Source organism: Tribolium castaneum, chromosome 8 (assembly GCF_031307605.1).
Source record: "Tribolium castaneum strain GA2 chromosome 8, icTriCast1.1, whole genome shotgun sequence".
Taxonomy (NCBI): Eukaryota; Metazoa; Arthropoda; class Insecta; order Coleoptera; family Tenebrionidae; genus Tribolium; species Tribolium castaneum.
In genome coordinates, this window is record NC_087401.1 from 11,109,539 (window position 1) to 11,124,950 (window position 15,412).

General features: G+C 31.2%; 2 protein-coding genes across 2 annotated transcripts in view; both read left to right on the plus strand.

Annotated features, from left to right (window-relative positions):
* The window catches only part of LOC659473 (uncharacterized), a 24,978-nt gene continuing 9,566 nt past the window's right edge, over positions 1–15,412 (plus strand). Inside the window, exons 1-9 of the mRNA XM_064358186.1 lie at positions 1–188; positions 4,267–4,474; positions 4,529–4,956; positions 10,278–10,355; positions 10,408–10,449; positions 10,503–10,726; positions 13,583–13,957; positions 14,375–14,536; positions 14,589–14,796. Of these exons, the coding sequence (XP_064214256.1) occupies positions 4,274–4,474; positions 4,529–4,956; positions 10,278–10,355; positions 10,408–10,449; positions 10,503–10,726; positions 13,583–13,957; positions 14,375–14,536; positions 14,589–14,796 (1,718 nt within the window). The 5' untranslated portion in view covers positions 1–188; positions 4,267–4,273. The remainder of the gene's footprint in view (positions 189–4,266; positions 4,475–4,528; positions 4,957–10,277; positions 10,356–10,407; positions 10,450–10,502; positions 10,727–13,582; positions 13,958–14,374; positions 14,537–14,588; positions 14,797–15,412) is intronic.
* Positions 4,963–9,991, plus strand: LOC135266863 (uncharacterized protein). The gene is made up of 2 exons (XM_064358225.1): positions 4,963–7,816; positions 7,874–9,991. Exons 1-2 carry the CDS (start codon positions 7,733–7,735, stop codon positions 8,921–8,923), a joined length of 1,134 nt encoding a protein of 377 aa, XP_064214295.1. The 5' UTR covers positions 4,963–7,732; the 3' UTR covers positions 8,924–9,991.

Genomic DNA, 15,412 nt, shown 5'->3' on the forward strand with positions numbered 1-15,412 from the left:
CGGAAATTCCTACTACATAACAAAATAAATGCTCGTGTTTGTAAACAGGTTTGTAAAGATCAGTCTAATCGTCTTATCCGTTCAGTTGCCAGTCCTTTACCGTCGAAAACTGCACGTTACTGCCTTCAAGTGTGTGTTTCCAGACCCAATACATCGACAATTTCAAAGAATAAATCGCCATAATTAAGGTACGTAATAAAAATAAATTACCTTGATGGCAAAGTATCGGAAAATACCACAAAACGAGTTTAGTTTGATGAACAATCCAACGCATTAATAAAATTAATTATAATTGCTAATTAGCTACTGCCGTTACATTGTTCTATGTATGATTTGAACCAGAATCCTCTCTTCGTGGAACAACAAATTCTCGAAAATATTTTTCTCTTGATAACATTTCGTGAGGTCAATCACTAATTACCCAATTATGACGCACGCGTGTAATTAAAACGAAACACAACCGGAAATCACCATCTCACCGAGCCGAGCTTCAATTCCGCTTATTACAATATTTTAATAACAACGCGTTGCAAAAAAAAATCATTTAATAATAATAACTTATTTCTATCAATTTATACAGATGTAGTGACAAAATTGATACGAAAAACGTCAGTATTATACACGGAAATAACAATAACATAAAAATAATTTTAAGACATAATAAGTCAAAAAACCTGTCTATTATAGAATTCGTTTAAAGTATATGGTTCGAGATCCAAAATGTAGTCAAATATTTTCTTTTTAAATAAATTTAAATTGCAAGGTGTGCGTAGATGCACAGGTAAACTATTGTATAGTTTTATTCCTGCATAATAACATTTTTTCCGTCAGCGTAAGTTTGTGTCTTGGATACTCTAAGTCTACTCTGCGAGTATTGTACTTATGGTCGTTAGTGACATTAAATAGTAGATTCTGTTTAAAGAAAAATAAAAGTAATCTATATACGTATAAACCAGTTACTGTCAAGAAGTTATTGCTTTTAAAGATGTTCCTACAAGTTTCATTATATTTTAAGTTAAACATAGTTCTCATGACTTGTTTTTGAGCAACAATTACTCTTGATATCTTTCCACTTTGCCCCCAAAATATTATACCGTAGCTTAGTAATGACTGAAAATTTGCAAAGTATACTATTCTTAGTTGTTCAATGTTAATGTATTTTTTAAAACACGTATTATAAAATGTACTGGGTTTAATTTTTTTAATAAATTATCTATATGATTAGTCCAGCTTAACTTATGGTCAATGTATATTCCCAGAAAATTAGTTTTCTCTATTAATTCAATTCCTTTAGATGATATTACAATTTTATTCGGTTTCTCTGTATTCTTGTGATTACATATTGCAAAATGAATGCCGTAGGTTTTTTCAAAATTTAACACTAATTTATTTTCTTTAGTCCAGTTTATTACCTTATTCATGCATATCTTTGCTTCTTTCATTGTATCTGTCATATTTTCACCCCAAATTAATATGTTTGTGTCATCAGCAAAGTTAACTACACTATTGTTGTCTGAAGCTGTTAAAATGTTTAATAGGTCGATTATAAAAATTACGAAAAATAAAGGCCCTAGTATACTACCTTGAGGTACACCTTGTTCAATTAGAAGTTTATTTGATGTAAATACAGTACTGTTTTTTGTTATTGTGACCTGCTGATACCTATTATTAAGATAAGATGTGATCAACTTTAACATAATTCCTCTTATTCCGTATTTCTTTAATTTATTTATTAGGATGTTATGATCAAGGCAATCGAAGGCTTTGGAAAAATCTAAGAAAATTCCAAGAACCACCTTTTTTTCTTCTAATTTATCTAACAGAGCATTAGTGAAGCTAAATATAGCTGAGTCAACAGATTTCCCTTTAATGTACCCGTGTTGGGATAAATTCAGTAGCTGAAAACTTAGTAATTCTGGAAGATATAACAGTTTCAAAAATTTTAAAAAACGATGACCGCAGACTTATTGCCCTATAATTTGATATTAATGTTGGGTTAACCTTTTTTGTATTTTATATTTCAAACTTCATTTGCTTTTTTTAAGTATGTTTTCTCTTCTGCTTTGTCCTAAACCTTCTTTAATCAATGCCTGATAACAACGCATAATGGTACTTGGATTACTATGCAAACAAATAGCAATTTCACCTATTCATTTCTCAAAAATTGTGCTTCTTTAAAGTTTGTTTAATTGTTGGTAGTTTCATTTTTGTCGCATTCTAGGCATATTTTCGTTTTCATAACACTTAAAAAATTGTCAGAAACGCAAAAAATTGGAAGAACAACACTTGCTTGATTAAAAACGTTCAAATTTTAATCATTTAATACCTGCTAATTGTCTAACATTTGTGAGAAGTTTCATCAAAAAATTCCAATTCCTTCTTATTGTTGCAATTTTGTATACAGGGTCGCTAAAAAGTATGGATACAGTTGGATATTATGAAAACTATTCATCAAAACTTATTAAAATTTGGTATATGCTTAAGAGTATATAAATTGAATCGTTTCCGATGTTTATTAAATTTCTATCTCCATTTGTTCTTCAGATACAAGGCTAACTTGATTTTTTTTTAAATAGCAACAAGAGTCAAATTTAATATTTTTGGGAAGAGCATTTTTTTCTGAGTTCTATGGTATAAGATATGCATACCTTAATTTAATCGAAACTTAAAAAAAATCGAAAATTTAGAAAAAATGTCTTTATCTATCGTTAGCTCATTAACCAAAAAATAAGTAAAAGTTAAAAATAATTGTTAAAATAACACTTTTAACTGAAAAAGAACACGTTTTAATTAAGAAATTTTAAACACGGAAGATATTCAAACTGATTTCCACTAACTTCTTGGCTTTCTGTCTCCATGATAAACCAACATGAGAATTTTTTTCGCTCAGTTTTACTTAAATGTACTATTATTAAACTAATTATTGCACCCAAGTTTAACTTTTGGCTAATATACAAGTTAATAACAGTATTTTCAAAGCTAACTTAGTATTACTATTCCAGAAAATTTTTGAATTTTTATTTTTTTTACATTTTAATAAAAGTAAAAGTGGGTATCATGTTACAGCATTGAATTCAAAAAAAAATGCTCTTTTAAAAATGATTAAATTTGACCCTTCGTGCTATTAAAGTGTTGGGATGAATTCAGTAGCTGAAAAGTTAGTAATTCTGGAAGATACCGGGTTTGTCAAGTTTTACACTCAGGCACTTTACACCCCTTAGAAGAGAGAAAAAAAAAATGGAATAAATATATTCCACTGCACTGATATCCAATCTCGCTAGGAAAAAAAATATTTTTTTCTATTGATTCATTTGTCCAATAAAAACGAAAAAAACCATTTGACCAAAAAATCACATTAGCTGTTTTTTACATCAATGGATCGGAAATACGAAATAAAATCATTCTGCAAAAATTTGACTTGAAAAAAATCGTTAGAATTGTATTAAAAGCCATTTTGATATTATTCATCGGAAATTTCAGTATAATTTATGAAGGACAAGATTGAGTAGTAATAAATCTTTGCTACAAAAGGATCCACTACCTACCCCAATAACAGTAATGACTGCAGAAATTTTACAACTAGCGGCACGGTCCCATCGGGCGGTTTTAAAGCCAGGACCGGAATAAGCACACTAAGTGTTCAAAATGTTTTTGTTAAAAAATTACATCAGATGTTCAAATTGATGACTATTTTGGTCTAAGCACAAACAAATTCTTCGTTTACAATTCGCATGAACCCTTGCCGTAAGATTTAAAGATTAACATTCCATTTAGAGTAAACAGATAAAATAAATGGTAATCCGGGCCTGAAAAATTCTTACCAGCTGCCTCAACCTTCAGACCCAACAATGATCGCGTGTCAATTTTACGACAAATGTAATTAATTTTTGAAAACCACCATCCTGATGGAGACCTTTTGTGGAAGTGATTTACAATTTTACCAAAATTCATGGGAAAAAGCTGCCCCAATATCAAAACAGAAATTAAAAATCAACGACACATTTTCTCAAAAATTTAATTAGGCACTTCGATGCACTGTCTCAAAATACACCTATGCACCAAAGATCGTTGACATTAGACTATAGTTAACTAAGCGAAAGTGAAAAAACACACCATACAAGTAATCATTTTAAAAATTGGTCAAATCGTTCTTGTATACAATAAAATCACATACGACTTTTTTTAGAATTTTAGATAAATTACAAAGAGGTGAAAAGTGCCTGAGTGTAAAACTTGACGAACAGTTTCAAAAATGTTCATTTCTAGCGCGACGATGTTAAAACTGATCTCAATCATCGTCTTCGTGCACCACGTCCGCAGCCAGAACCCCTCACCCTGTCCCGAGATCTTCTCCTACGAGCCCCGCGGCCAGGAGGAGGACCGATGGTACGGCGTCGTTTCCCTGCAAACCGCCGAAGACCTCGACGGCGTTTGGCTCAAAATCACCCTCGACAGGCCCGCCGAACTCCTAGGGGTAGTATTTTTAAAACTCGCCCCTTTTTCCAATTTTTAATCGTGCGATTATTAGAACTGGTTCGGCGAAGCGCATTCGAGCGATAACCAGGAGTTTACGATACGAAACCCTAGATATAAGCTGGAGGCTGGGCCCCCTGTCTCTGTTCGTTTCTTTGTCAAGTATAATGCCGCTTCGACGATTCCTAGTCTCAAAGTGATTAAATTGAACGGGAAAACGATTTGTACGAGTAGTAGAGACGATATAGTTTCGACCACACCGCAGTTACATATCAGTCAAATTAGACCGGTGACTAGTAGACCGAATAGACCGAATAATAGACCGGCGAGTAGTGAGGAAGGCGCCTACTTGAACACGAAACCGAGCAGCAGTTCGGGAAATAGGGGGTCGGCGCAAGGAAATCATGGGGGCTCTTCACAAGAAAGGCCAAGCAGTCATGGGGGCTCCTCACAAGAAAGGCCAGACAGTTACGACAACCACCAGTAAGATTTTTTTGTCCTTAATAATCACAATTGCTTTTTAATAGTTTTCTCTTATCTTACTGATAAAGATAAGACTCAAACTCCACAAACAGTGAATGTCCCTTCACAGGATTTAAAAAAAAAATACAATTTCTACAAAAATAGTTTTGGATATGTCTTTCATTATCCAACTTAATTTGAGGTAAAACTTTAGTAAATACAACAATAATTATTTAAACGGATCATAAAAAAGTTGTTGTTTATTATGAATACATCAGACTATGAAATAGCTTGATATAAAAAAAATATTGCCTCGAGTGATCAATGGAGAGAAGAGCTCCAAATTCATAAATGATAATTAAGAATTCATTTCATGTTCATGTGATAAGAAGCTGAGGAAAAGTGCCATATTTGACTCAATTTACTTAATTAATTCTCGAATTAAACAAAGTCTTGTAAAACAACCTGAATTTTTCATTCAAATGCGTGTTTAACGCTCAAGAAATCACTTCAACGATTTTTTGGTATTTTTTGAAAATGATCAATTGTCTGACAAAAAAGCAAAAATAATATTTTCGATCCAAATCGGCAATTTTTTGGTAAATCTTTATATAAAATATTGTAGCAACGTTTTCTTTGTACACCATAAAATTTTACAACAGATATTGGTGTTTAAGATAAGCAACCCTCACAATAAGATGTTTTGACTGATGTTTTGACTGATGTTTTGCCTGAGTGATTAGCTTGAAGGATCCTTACGGTTTGGGGTAATCACAATAAAAATTTAATGGTGTACAAAGAAATCGTTCTACAATTTTTACGTTTTTCGATGAAATACTTTCCGAATTATAACGTTGAAATTTTCTTTTCACTAAAAATATGCCGAAAACGACAAAATAATACCGTTTTTGACACGTTTCGGTGATTTTTGGATACCTTTTGACAATTTTTTTTAATATTTGCGTTTTTGGGTGTTATACTACTACAATGTACAAATGATAAAGTAAAATCATATCATATCATTTATTGATTTTTGAGACAAGTTTAGCAAAATCTTGGAAAAACTATTTTTATCTCAATAATATTGTGATTAAAAACGTTCAAAAAATGCGAAAACTGTTCCATTTATGAACATATTTTACATTGTTTGGTAAATTTTGGACGAAAAATGAGGTACAATCTAGCAAAATATTGTACTGTTTAATCCAGTTTCGTAAGTTTTCAGATGATTTATTCTAACTTTTCGGCTTGTTTTCGATGAAATTATTCAAAATTCTCGTGCTTCTGGTTAAACAACACGTTAAAACGGTTGTGTAAAGGAAAATATATTGAATTTTTTTACTAATTTTGATACAATTCGCCGAATTTTGGTTTATTTTTGTCAAAAATTTTTTTTGCGCTTTTGATCCGAATATAATACAACGAATTTTTTTTCGACTTTTGTGATTTTTCAAACTTAACCGAAAACATAGTTTTTCGCTCAACGATGTGGTTTAAGGCCCGAAAAAGACATAAATAATACAGTTTTGAACACGTTTCGGTAATTTTTTGGTATTTTTGACAAAATTTTTCTGAATAATTGCATTTTTGGGCGAAAAACGTGTTATACTATAACACACAAATAGTAAAATCACACCATTTTCGATTTAATTTATTAATTTTTTATCAAAATTAAGGTTTTAATCTCAATAACATTGAGGTTAAACGACCAAAAAATGCAAAAATTGCTCCATTTTTGAATGAAAGCGTTCCTAACTAAAAACAGGCAGTTTGTTGATTATTCAGATAATTTTTGTAAAAAAAACAAAACTATAAACGTTATTTTGACCTTTCGGCTTGTTTTGAACGAAATTATTCAAAATACTTAACACTTCTGGTTAAACAACACGTTAAAACGGTTGTGTAAAGGAAAAAATATTGAAGTTTTTTACTAAATTTAGTGACTTTTCCGTCCATTTACCGAAAACTTACATAAAAAATTATAAAGCAAAAGTGACACTATTTTTTATACAATTCACCGAATTTTGGTTTATTTTTTCAAAATTTTCCAAAATATTTGCGTTTTCGATCCGAATATAGTACAACCAATTTTTTTTCGACTTTTATGATTTTTAAAACTTAACCGAAAACTGAGTTTTTCGCTCAACAATGTGGTTTAGGCCCCGAAAAAGACATAAATAATACAGCTTTGGACATATTTCGGTGATTTTTTGGTATTTTTGACGGAATTTTTCTGAATAATTGCATTTTTTGGCGAAAAACGTGTTATACTATAACGCACAAATAGTAAAATCACACCGTTTTCAATTTAATTTATTAATTTTAATCCAAATTTAGGTTTTAATATCAATAATATCGTAGCTAATGCTCAAAAAATGCAAAGATTGCTCAATTTTTGAAATAGATTTTTCCGAAAATTGCACTAAACAGCGTTTCTAACTGAAAATGAAGTAAAAACAGACAGTTTAGTGACTTTTCAGATAATTTTTGTAAAAAAAAAACAAATCTATAAACGTTATTTTGACCTTTCGGTTTGTTTTGAACGAAATTGTTCAAAATAATTGCCATTCTGGTTAAACAACATGGTAAAACGGTCGTTTTTACTAAATTTAGTAAATTGTCCTTCCATTTTAACAAATGTTCGCATAAAATAAATAAATAAATAAATATACACTATCGGACAAAAGTAAGGCAACATTTTGAAAAATATAGAAATTAATGTCTATCTAATGTAAATAAATTATGATCGGGCAAACTATGGTATTATTAAAAGAATCAAAGGAAGCTACTGTCATTAATGTCAAGTAATTATTTATTAAGGTTGAAAAAAACCGCTTTGTTGACTTGTAGTGTAAAAAAGGATTATTTTAAGACGACAAAAGTAAGGCAACATTTTGATTTTTTTCAAAAAATGTTGTTATAATGAAAAATTTGTTAGGCCAATATTAACAGTTCGTCTTGTGCAACAAGAGCCATGCCAACGGGTACACCAATTGGTAAAGAGTTGAAAGAAAGAGTGATAGATGCTTTCTTAAACAATAAAAAACAAGCGGATATTGCAAGAAGATTTCAACTGCCTAGATACAGCGTGTCTAAAATAATTATTCGCTACAACGAAAGAGGACATTTAAACAATAATCCAAAATCGGGAAGACCACGAAAAACCACTATAAACATGGACAGACGCATTAAAAGAATTTCGGAAAACGATCCATGGAAATCTGCATCTAAAATTATAGCGGAAATACCGGAAGTAGGAGTTAGTACACGAACAATTCAAAGAAGACTGGTTGCAGCAAAGCTTTTTAGTAGACGTCCTGCTAAAAAACCTTTGATTTCCGAAAGAAATAGACGCGCCAGACTTCAATTTGCAAGAGAACATTTGAATTGGACAGTGCAAGATTGGAGGAAAGTTCTGTTTAATGACGAAACTCGATACAAATTATTTAATTCGGATGGAATGAAACGTGTGAGACGGCCAATTAATACACGATTCAACCCCAAGTATGTTACACCCACTGTTAAACATGGTCATGGTAGCGTTTTTCTGTGGGGGTGTTTTTCGTGGAATGGTGTGGGTCCGTTGAGTTTTATTGAGGGTAATATGGATCGGTTCATCTATAGGGACATACTCCAAGATGTAATGCTGCCGTATGCAGAATGGGAAATGCCTCTTCGTTTTATCTTTCAGCAAGATAACGACCCCAAACACACTTCTGCATTGGTCAGTGAGTGGTTCCAAAATAACAATATTCATGTTTTGCAATGGCCTGCCCAATCACCAGACCTCAACCCAATTGAGAACTTATGGGAAGAGGTAGAGCGACGAATCCGGATACAAAGATTTCCCAACAAGCAATCTTTGATAGATAAAATCAAGGAAGTGTGGTCAAATCTGGATGAAAATGTTATTCAAAAATTAATTTCTTCAATGCCCAGACGGTGCCAAAAAATTATACTTAATAACGGCTATGCCATAAATTATTGAATTTTTCGTTCTATTTATTTAAACTTAGGTGTTGGGTAGTGTTATGTAAATGTTGAATCAAATAAAATTTGAGTTGAAAATATTTTCTGACAATGTTGCCTTACTTTTGTCGCATTAATATCGGGCATTTTTATATTTCAAGCTAGTAGTATGTCATAATAATTACCTATAGGCTATCCATTTTCAACACGAATAAGAATATCTTTAAACATTTATTATAAAATTAAATTGAAGGTAAATACCAACTCTTAAAATTTAAAATACCAATATTTGTATATTTTTCAACATGTTGCCTTACTTTTGTCCGATAGTGTATATATTTTTAATTAAATTTACGTTTCTGATTTCTGTCTGAACAATATTCTAATAAAATGAAGAAATAATTAAATTGTTTACCTAATCTAGCAAAATCTAACAAAATTTCGACAAAAAAATGAGTTTATTTATTTGGCTCTAATAACGACGACGATTCCAAAAACTTTAAATTATTTTCAGCTTTTATGTTTTTCCATGGCCAAGCATTAAATATCAAGAGTTTTCGAAAATACAGCCACCTATGACTTGCATTAAAAATATAGTATTTGTATTATTACACCTAAACAAATCCTTTTCTCTAATATTATATTTTTACATAAAAAAGTGTTTTTGTTTCAAAAATGTATCTTTTACAACAAGTATTATACTTCTCTGAAATGTCAACTTTTGTTTATAAGTCGTAAACAAAATACTACAGCAGATTGCGGTTTTATGTAAAATTATTTTCTCAAAAAACGAGTTCCAGAATAAAACCTCTCTTAGTTTCGGAGATTCAATTTTGCTGTCGAACGTCAAATATTCGATCTTTTATACCGAATAAAATAATCAACGTTATTTAATCAAGACAAAAAGGCATTCACTTTGACCTCAAATATTTTAACTCAGATATTCTACCTAAAAATTCCGACAAGCACTTAAAATAATTTAACTAAAACCAGCGCTTCTAAAAAAATTTTTAAATTTAATTATACTCAATAAATCATCAAATATATTGCTAACGCATATTTGTTTTTCCAAATATTTCTGCAGAAACTTTAAAAAACAAATCCAAGTGTCTCGCATTGGAAATCATGTGCTTTATAAATGCATTAATTCTTATAGACTGGATCTTTTTTATTAGAAACATGTAAAAATTCCGTTAATTTTCCTAAAATAATTCAATTAAAATAAATGACTGAAGGATTCCCGAAACATGGAATTTTAAAAAGAATCAGTTATAATAGGTATTTAATGATTTTTTAAATATGGCAGTTAACCATCCGTGTAAATTAATTATTCAAATCATTGACTGAATTAAATAACACGAAAAAATCTCCAGGACCAATAATTACAATTCGCAAAGCACGACCAGCAGCTACAACACCAACAACAACAATAACAACTATAGCAACAACAGGTAAATGATAAAACATTAAAAAAATAGCCTCAAACGAGAAAAAAAATTATAGACGACCCGGAAGCCAGTCGAACTCAATCAGCAACAATCACCGGTAGGTAATTTTCCAAAATTAAAGAAAAAATAATTAAATAAAAAAAATTTCAGCGAACACGAATCGTCGACTAACTCAGGTAGGAATTCCAACGGCTTATCAGCCGGCGAGGAAACGACCCACTCTGACTTCTTCCCAGGTGACTTTGCCGTGCACCGCCCCAGTCAAGCGCGCCCCCCGTCCAAGCCCTCAACCCTAAGCAAACGAAACGTAGGATGTGGAACAGTGGCCATGAAGGCAAGCCCTCTGATTTCATACGGCCAGAACACAACCCAAGGTATGAACGGTTTTTGGCAAAAAGAAAAATTTTAATAAATTTTAACGACGATAACACCAACTTTCGTTTATAAACATCATCAGGCTAAAATTTTGCAAAGTGCAATTTCCCACATTAGGACTTTGTTGCACGAGCGCAGCGAGTGCTGCATGAAGTGCGAATGTGGGAAACTGCTTTCAAACAAGTTAGGTACAATATTTTTTGTAACGAATCTCTCAAAAAAAATTAAAAATTATTATTTTTATAAATCAGTGTTTTTTGCTAATTGGTTATATCATAAAAAATATCGTTTTCATGTGAACGGTAGCGATACCAACCCATTAAATGTCCCTAGCCATTGTTGCAAAGTAAAAAACACCGCAGTGCGGGAAAGCTATCTAAACGCTACTCCTTCGTCGTGCTCCAAAACTATTCGTGCCACAATAGAACGTCTTATAAAATTCGTATAATAATATACTATTGTGTAATTTGCCTCCAATGTTAAATGCAACATCCTATTTATTTATTTTCGCGTCCAATTAATTTTTGCAAGTTATTCGACTTTTAACAAACTTCTTAATTTCTTAATGATAAATATTGAAATTCGAATTTTTCGCTTAAAAGTAAAAAAGTCCTACTTTTCTAAGATTCTTAGTTTTGGTGTAATAGTTTTTTGTAATTTGCCGCTATTTTGATGCTTTAATAGGCATATTAAAGCACTCAACGTCACCAAGTCCGATGTCATAATAGTCATTATTTGACGGAACATTTTACGAAATTTTTTTTTCGCTTGGAATTTGATTACAAAACTAATTAAAATGATAGTTTAAAAAATCTAGATTAATGTTTCCAATTTTTTTAATTTTTCATTTGTTCATTTTTCAAGAAAATAATAACACGTTCCACTCATCCCTACTTAAATTTGTTTGAACCAAGATTTTTTCAATTGGTGTTAAGACAGTGGTTGCCATTAAGGCATTAAGTCTCAATTTTGTTAATCTTTTAAATTAATTCATTTTTTAAATTAATCAAAATTCACTCACGTTAATTCCATCTTCATGTTCATTTCCAACAATTTAAAAATGTTTGTAATTAATTGTGGTCATTTGTATTTTATATGTATTTTTGTAGCTTGATGATGTTTATTGTACTTTTTATATTTTTATTATGCACAGGGTGTTATATGTTTGCATAATTGGAATCTCCGTAAAAAAATAATGTAACTTTATTTGTTTCTTGAAACATGCCGATAATATACAGAGTGTACCAAAATGCAAAAAGTTGAATAACTCATTTTTTTAAATGGAATACACTGTTTTTTTTTTCATGTATTGATAGCATTTTTGATAAGCTTTCTAACGGTATAGGGTCTGCAAAGCAAATTTAAAATATTTTTCGAGATTTTTCAAAAAAATTATTTTATTATAAGAAAATTTGGTATCCTATAATCTGATAAGTCAAATGGTAATTTATGTTTTGATATATACTAATGTGACTAATTACATTAGTAATCTAATTATTACTTGATACATAAATGAATTTTGCTCATCTAGATCTAATAATAAAATAAATAAAAAAAGAAAAAAAATTTTAAACACTTTGAGAAATATTTCAAATTTGCTATACAAACCGTATATTGATAGAAAGCTTATGAAAAATGCTATCGATACGTGTAGATAAATACATGGTGATCCATTTGAAAAAAAATTTGTTATTCAAATTTTTCAACGTTTTCTACTTATAAACAAAAGTTGACATATTAGTGAAATATTAAAAAATTCATATCTCCTTTTGTATAAAAGATACACATTTGAAACACAGACATTATACTTTTTTACAGAGAATTTAATATTGTTATCAGCGATTTTTTTAATCATTCGTTTAGCTGTAATAACAAAGTTTTATTTTTTTAAATAAGAATCATAGTTGGCTATGACATTTTCGAAAAGCTTATTTTTTTCTGAACTCAAAACAATATAAATATAGTTTGATATTTTTATATATTTTTGATAAAAAATATATTTAAAATATTTGTAGTTGGCCATGGAAAAATTATTTCACGTAAAAGGTGTGAATAATCTAGAAATTTTGTGAACGGTTATTAAAGTAAAAATTTTAAATTATAAAAATAAGATATGTTAAAGTTATTTTCAATTGAATAAATATACGAGCGTCACATATTTTAATTACATAAAAAATGTGCTAAAAATTGAAAACGATATATGTGTCACTACCATTTGATGACACTTTTTTATGATTTAGTGAAGTGCAATGGAGGTGACGTTGATAATGTTATGTATTTTTTTACCGCAGATGGAATTTCATTTTGGTGTTTGGATTGACATTTTTTTGTAAAATAAAATTTTATCGATACACAATCATACAATTAATAAGATTTTTCTTCTTCCGACATTTCATGTTTAAAATTGGAAAATAGAATGACAACGTGAGCTTGCCATTTTAAATATAAAAACAAATAATTTTTATTAATTGCAAAAATTTGATCTAATAAAAATTTATTATGCTGTTTTTGAATTAATTAGGGTTTAAAAAATCATGAAATTATAAATACTTGTTGGGTAATACAATTTTCATGGTTTTAATTAAAAATCCAAAATTTTTTCATAGCCTACTATAAAGAAAAAGCGAAATAACACATAATAACTGTTTAAAAATAACAGATCATGGCGACTTTGACGACTTCTGCCATGGATTACCAAAAATTAAATAATTAAATATTAATTTTTTGTATCTGTTTGGTTGCGCATATTAGACACAGGCCTCGCAAAACACTCTAAATAAACGAAACGTTGCAACTCGTCATTTTATTTAAAACTTTAAAAGAATGTGGTCATTAATTAATTAATTAAATTGCAGGTCAGTGGCCCTGGCACGTCGCCCTGTACCACATCCAGGGGGCCCAACTCTTATACACCTGCGGGGGCACCCTGATCTCCGAAAACCACGTCCTCACAGCCGCCCACTGCGTGGCCAAGCCCCAAACCAACCGACCTATCGATACCAAAGACCTTTCAGTCTACTTAGGGAAATATCACCTGAAAAAATTCGGCGACGGGACGCAAGACCGAGACGTGACTGACATTTTCATACATCCGCAGTACAATTACAGCGTCTATTTTAACGATATTGCAGTATTGAAGCTCAAAACACCGGCTGATTTGAACAATTATGTAAGGCCTTGCTGCTTGTGGGAAGATGGCACTGACATTGAATACGTCCTCAACAAGTTAGGTGGGTATTTGTGCGCAAAACGGTCAATTATGACTAAAACTCACCAAAAGAAGGGTAGTTGCCCCCCGGGGGCGAAGCGGCACACTTTTAGTCACACTTTTTGAAACACTTTCCAAGACTGTCAAAATTGTATACGATACCAACGTCCAAAAAAATATATTCCTAATACTAGCATTGACATAAGTGCGCTAGATTGCTGTTTGACTTATGTAAATTAATTAATTAATTAATTAATGTTATTAACCCGAAAATTGAATCTAACTAAAGAGGCTTAGGTAACACAGTTAAATAACTCGATTCGTGCGAATTAAACACGAATTTGAAAATGAACCAACCGGCGATCTATTTTTTGTAGTTCTATGAACCCCGCCAAAAATACAATTATTCAAAAATTTTTTGACGAATTTTGGTTTTTAGGGACGGTGGTCGGTTGGGGCTTCGACGAGAAGCGCCAGATCTCGGACACGCTGATGCAGGCGCAGATGCCGGTGGTTTCCACCGTCAATTGCATTTACTCCAACCGCGAGTTTTTCTCGCAGTTTACGTTCGAAAAAACGTACTGTGCCGGTTTCCGTAACGGTAAATTTTCATTTCTTTTCACTTAAAATGATAAAAATAACAGAGGATGCAGGTACAACTGTCTGCAACGGCGACTCCGGGGGCGGTATGGTGTTCCCCAAGGCGGGGACAAGTGGCCACAACACCGTCTGGCAAATCCGGGGCATTGTCTCGGTTGGGGTGGCCCTCCAAGGACAGGGGGTTTGCGACCCGCGGCATTATATCGTGTTTACGGACGTTGCCAAACATTTAGACTGGATTAAGCAAGTTATGAGGGAATAGAAATGCGATCTGTTTTGTTGTAATACTCATTTTGTGATATATTGTCTAAATAAACTACTTTTTTTTATACAAATTTCATAACGTTTTATAGCACCTGTCCTTTTATTATTATACATCTGATATCTCGAAAAATAGTTCACTGATCAGTACCAAAAAAAAAACATTTTTTATTAAATTTTTAACGCCAACTTGATAAAGTTGAGACTTGTGTTCCAAACGTAAGATACTTCACAAATCGGGAGAAAAAATACATGATTTATGCACAACTTCATAGTAAATATGAGAGCAAAAATTGAACACAATACTCCCAATAACAAGGAAGAAATAACCTTTAGAAAAATTTCTTAAATTTCAAATTTACCGCTTTCAAAATTTAGTTGGAATGAAATGCCAGTAGCAGTTTTGGTAGCGCTACAATGCGTCTGTCCCAAGCAAAAATGCAGTATTTATTTTTTCACTAGACCCAAAAATAACTTATTTAACCAGCCTTTTTGAATAACTTACTCTTTAGCCAATTGTTGAAGTTAAAAATATCGTTTTTTAAAGGCAATTTAAGACATGAGTATTAAAGTATTTAAAACTACGTGAAAAATGTATATTGCCATATACTGTTTT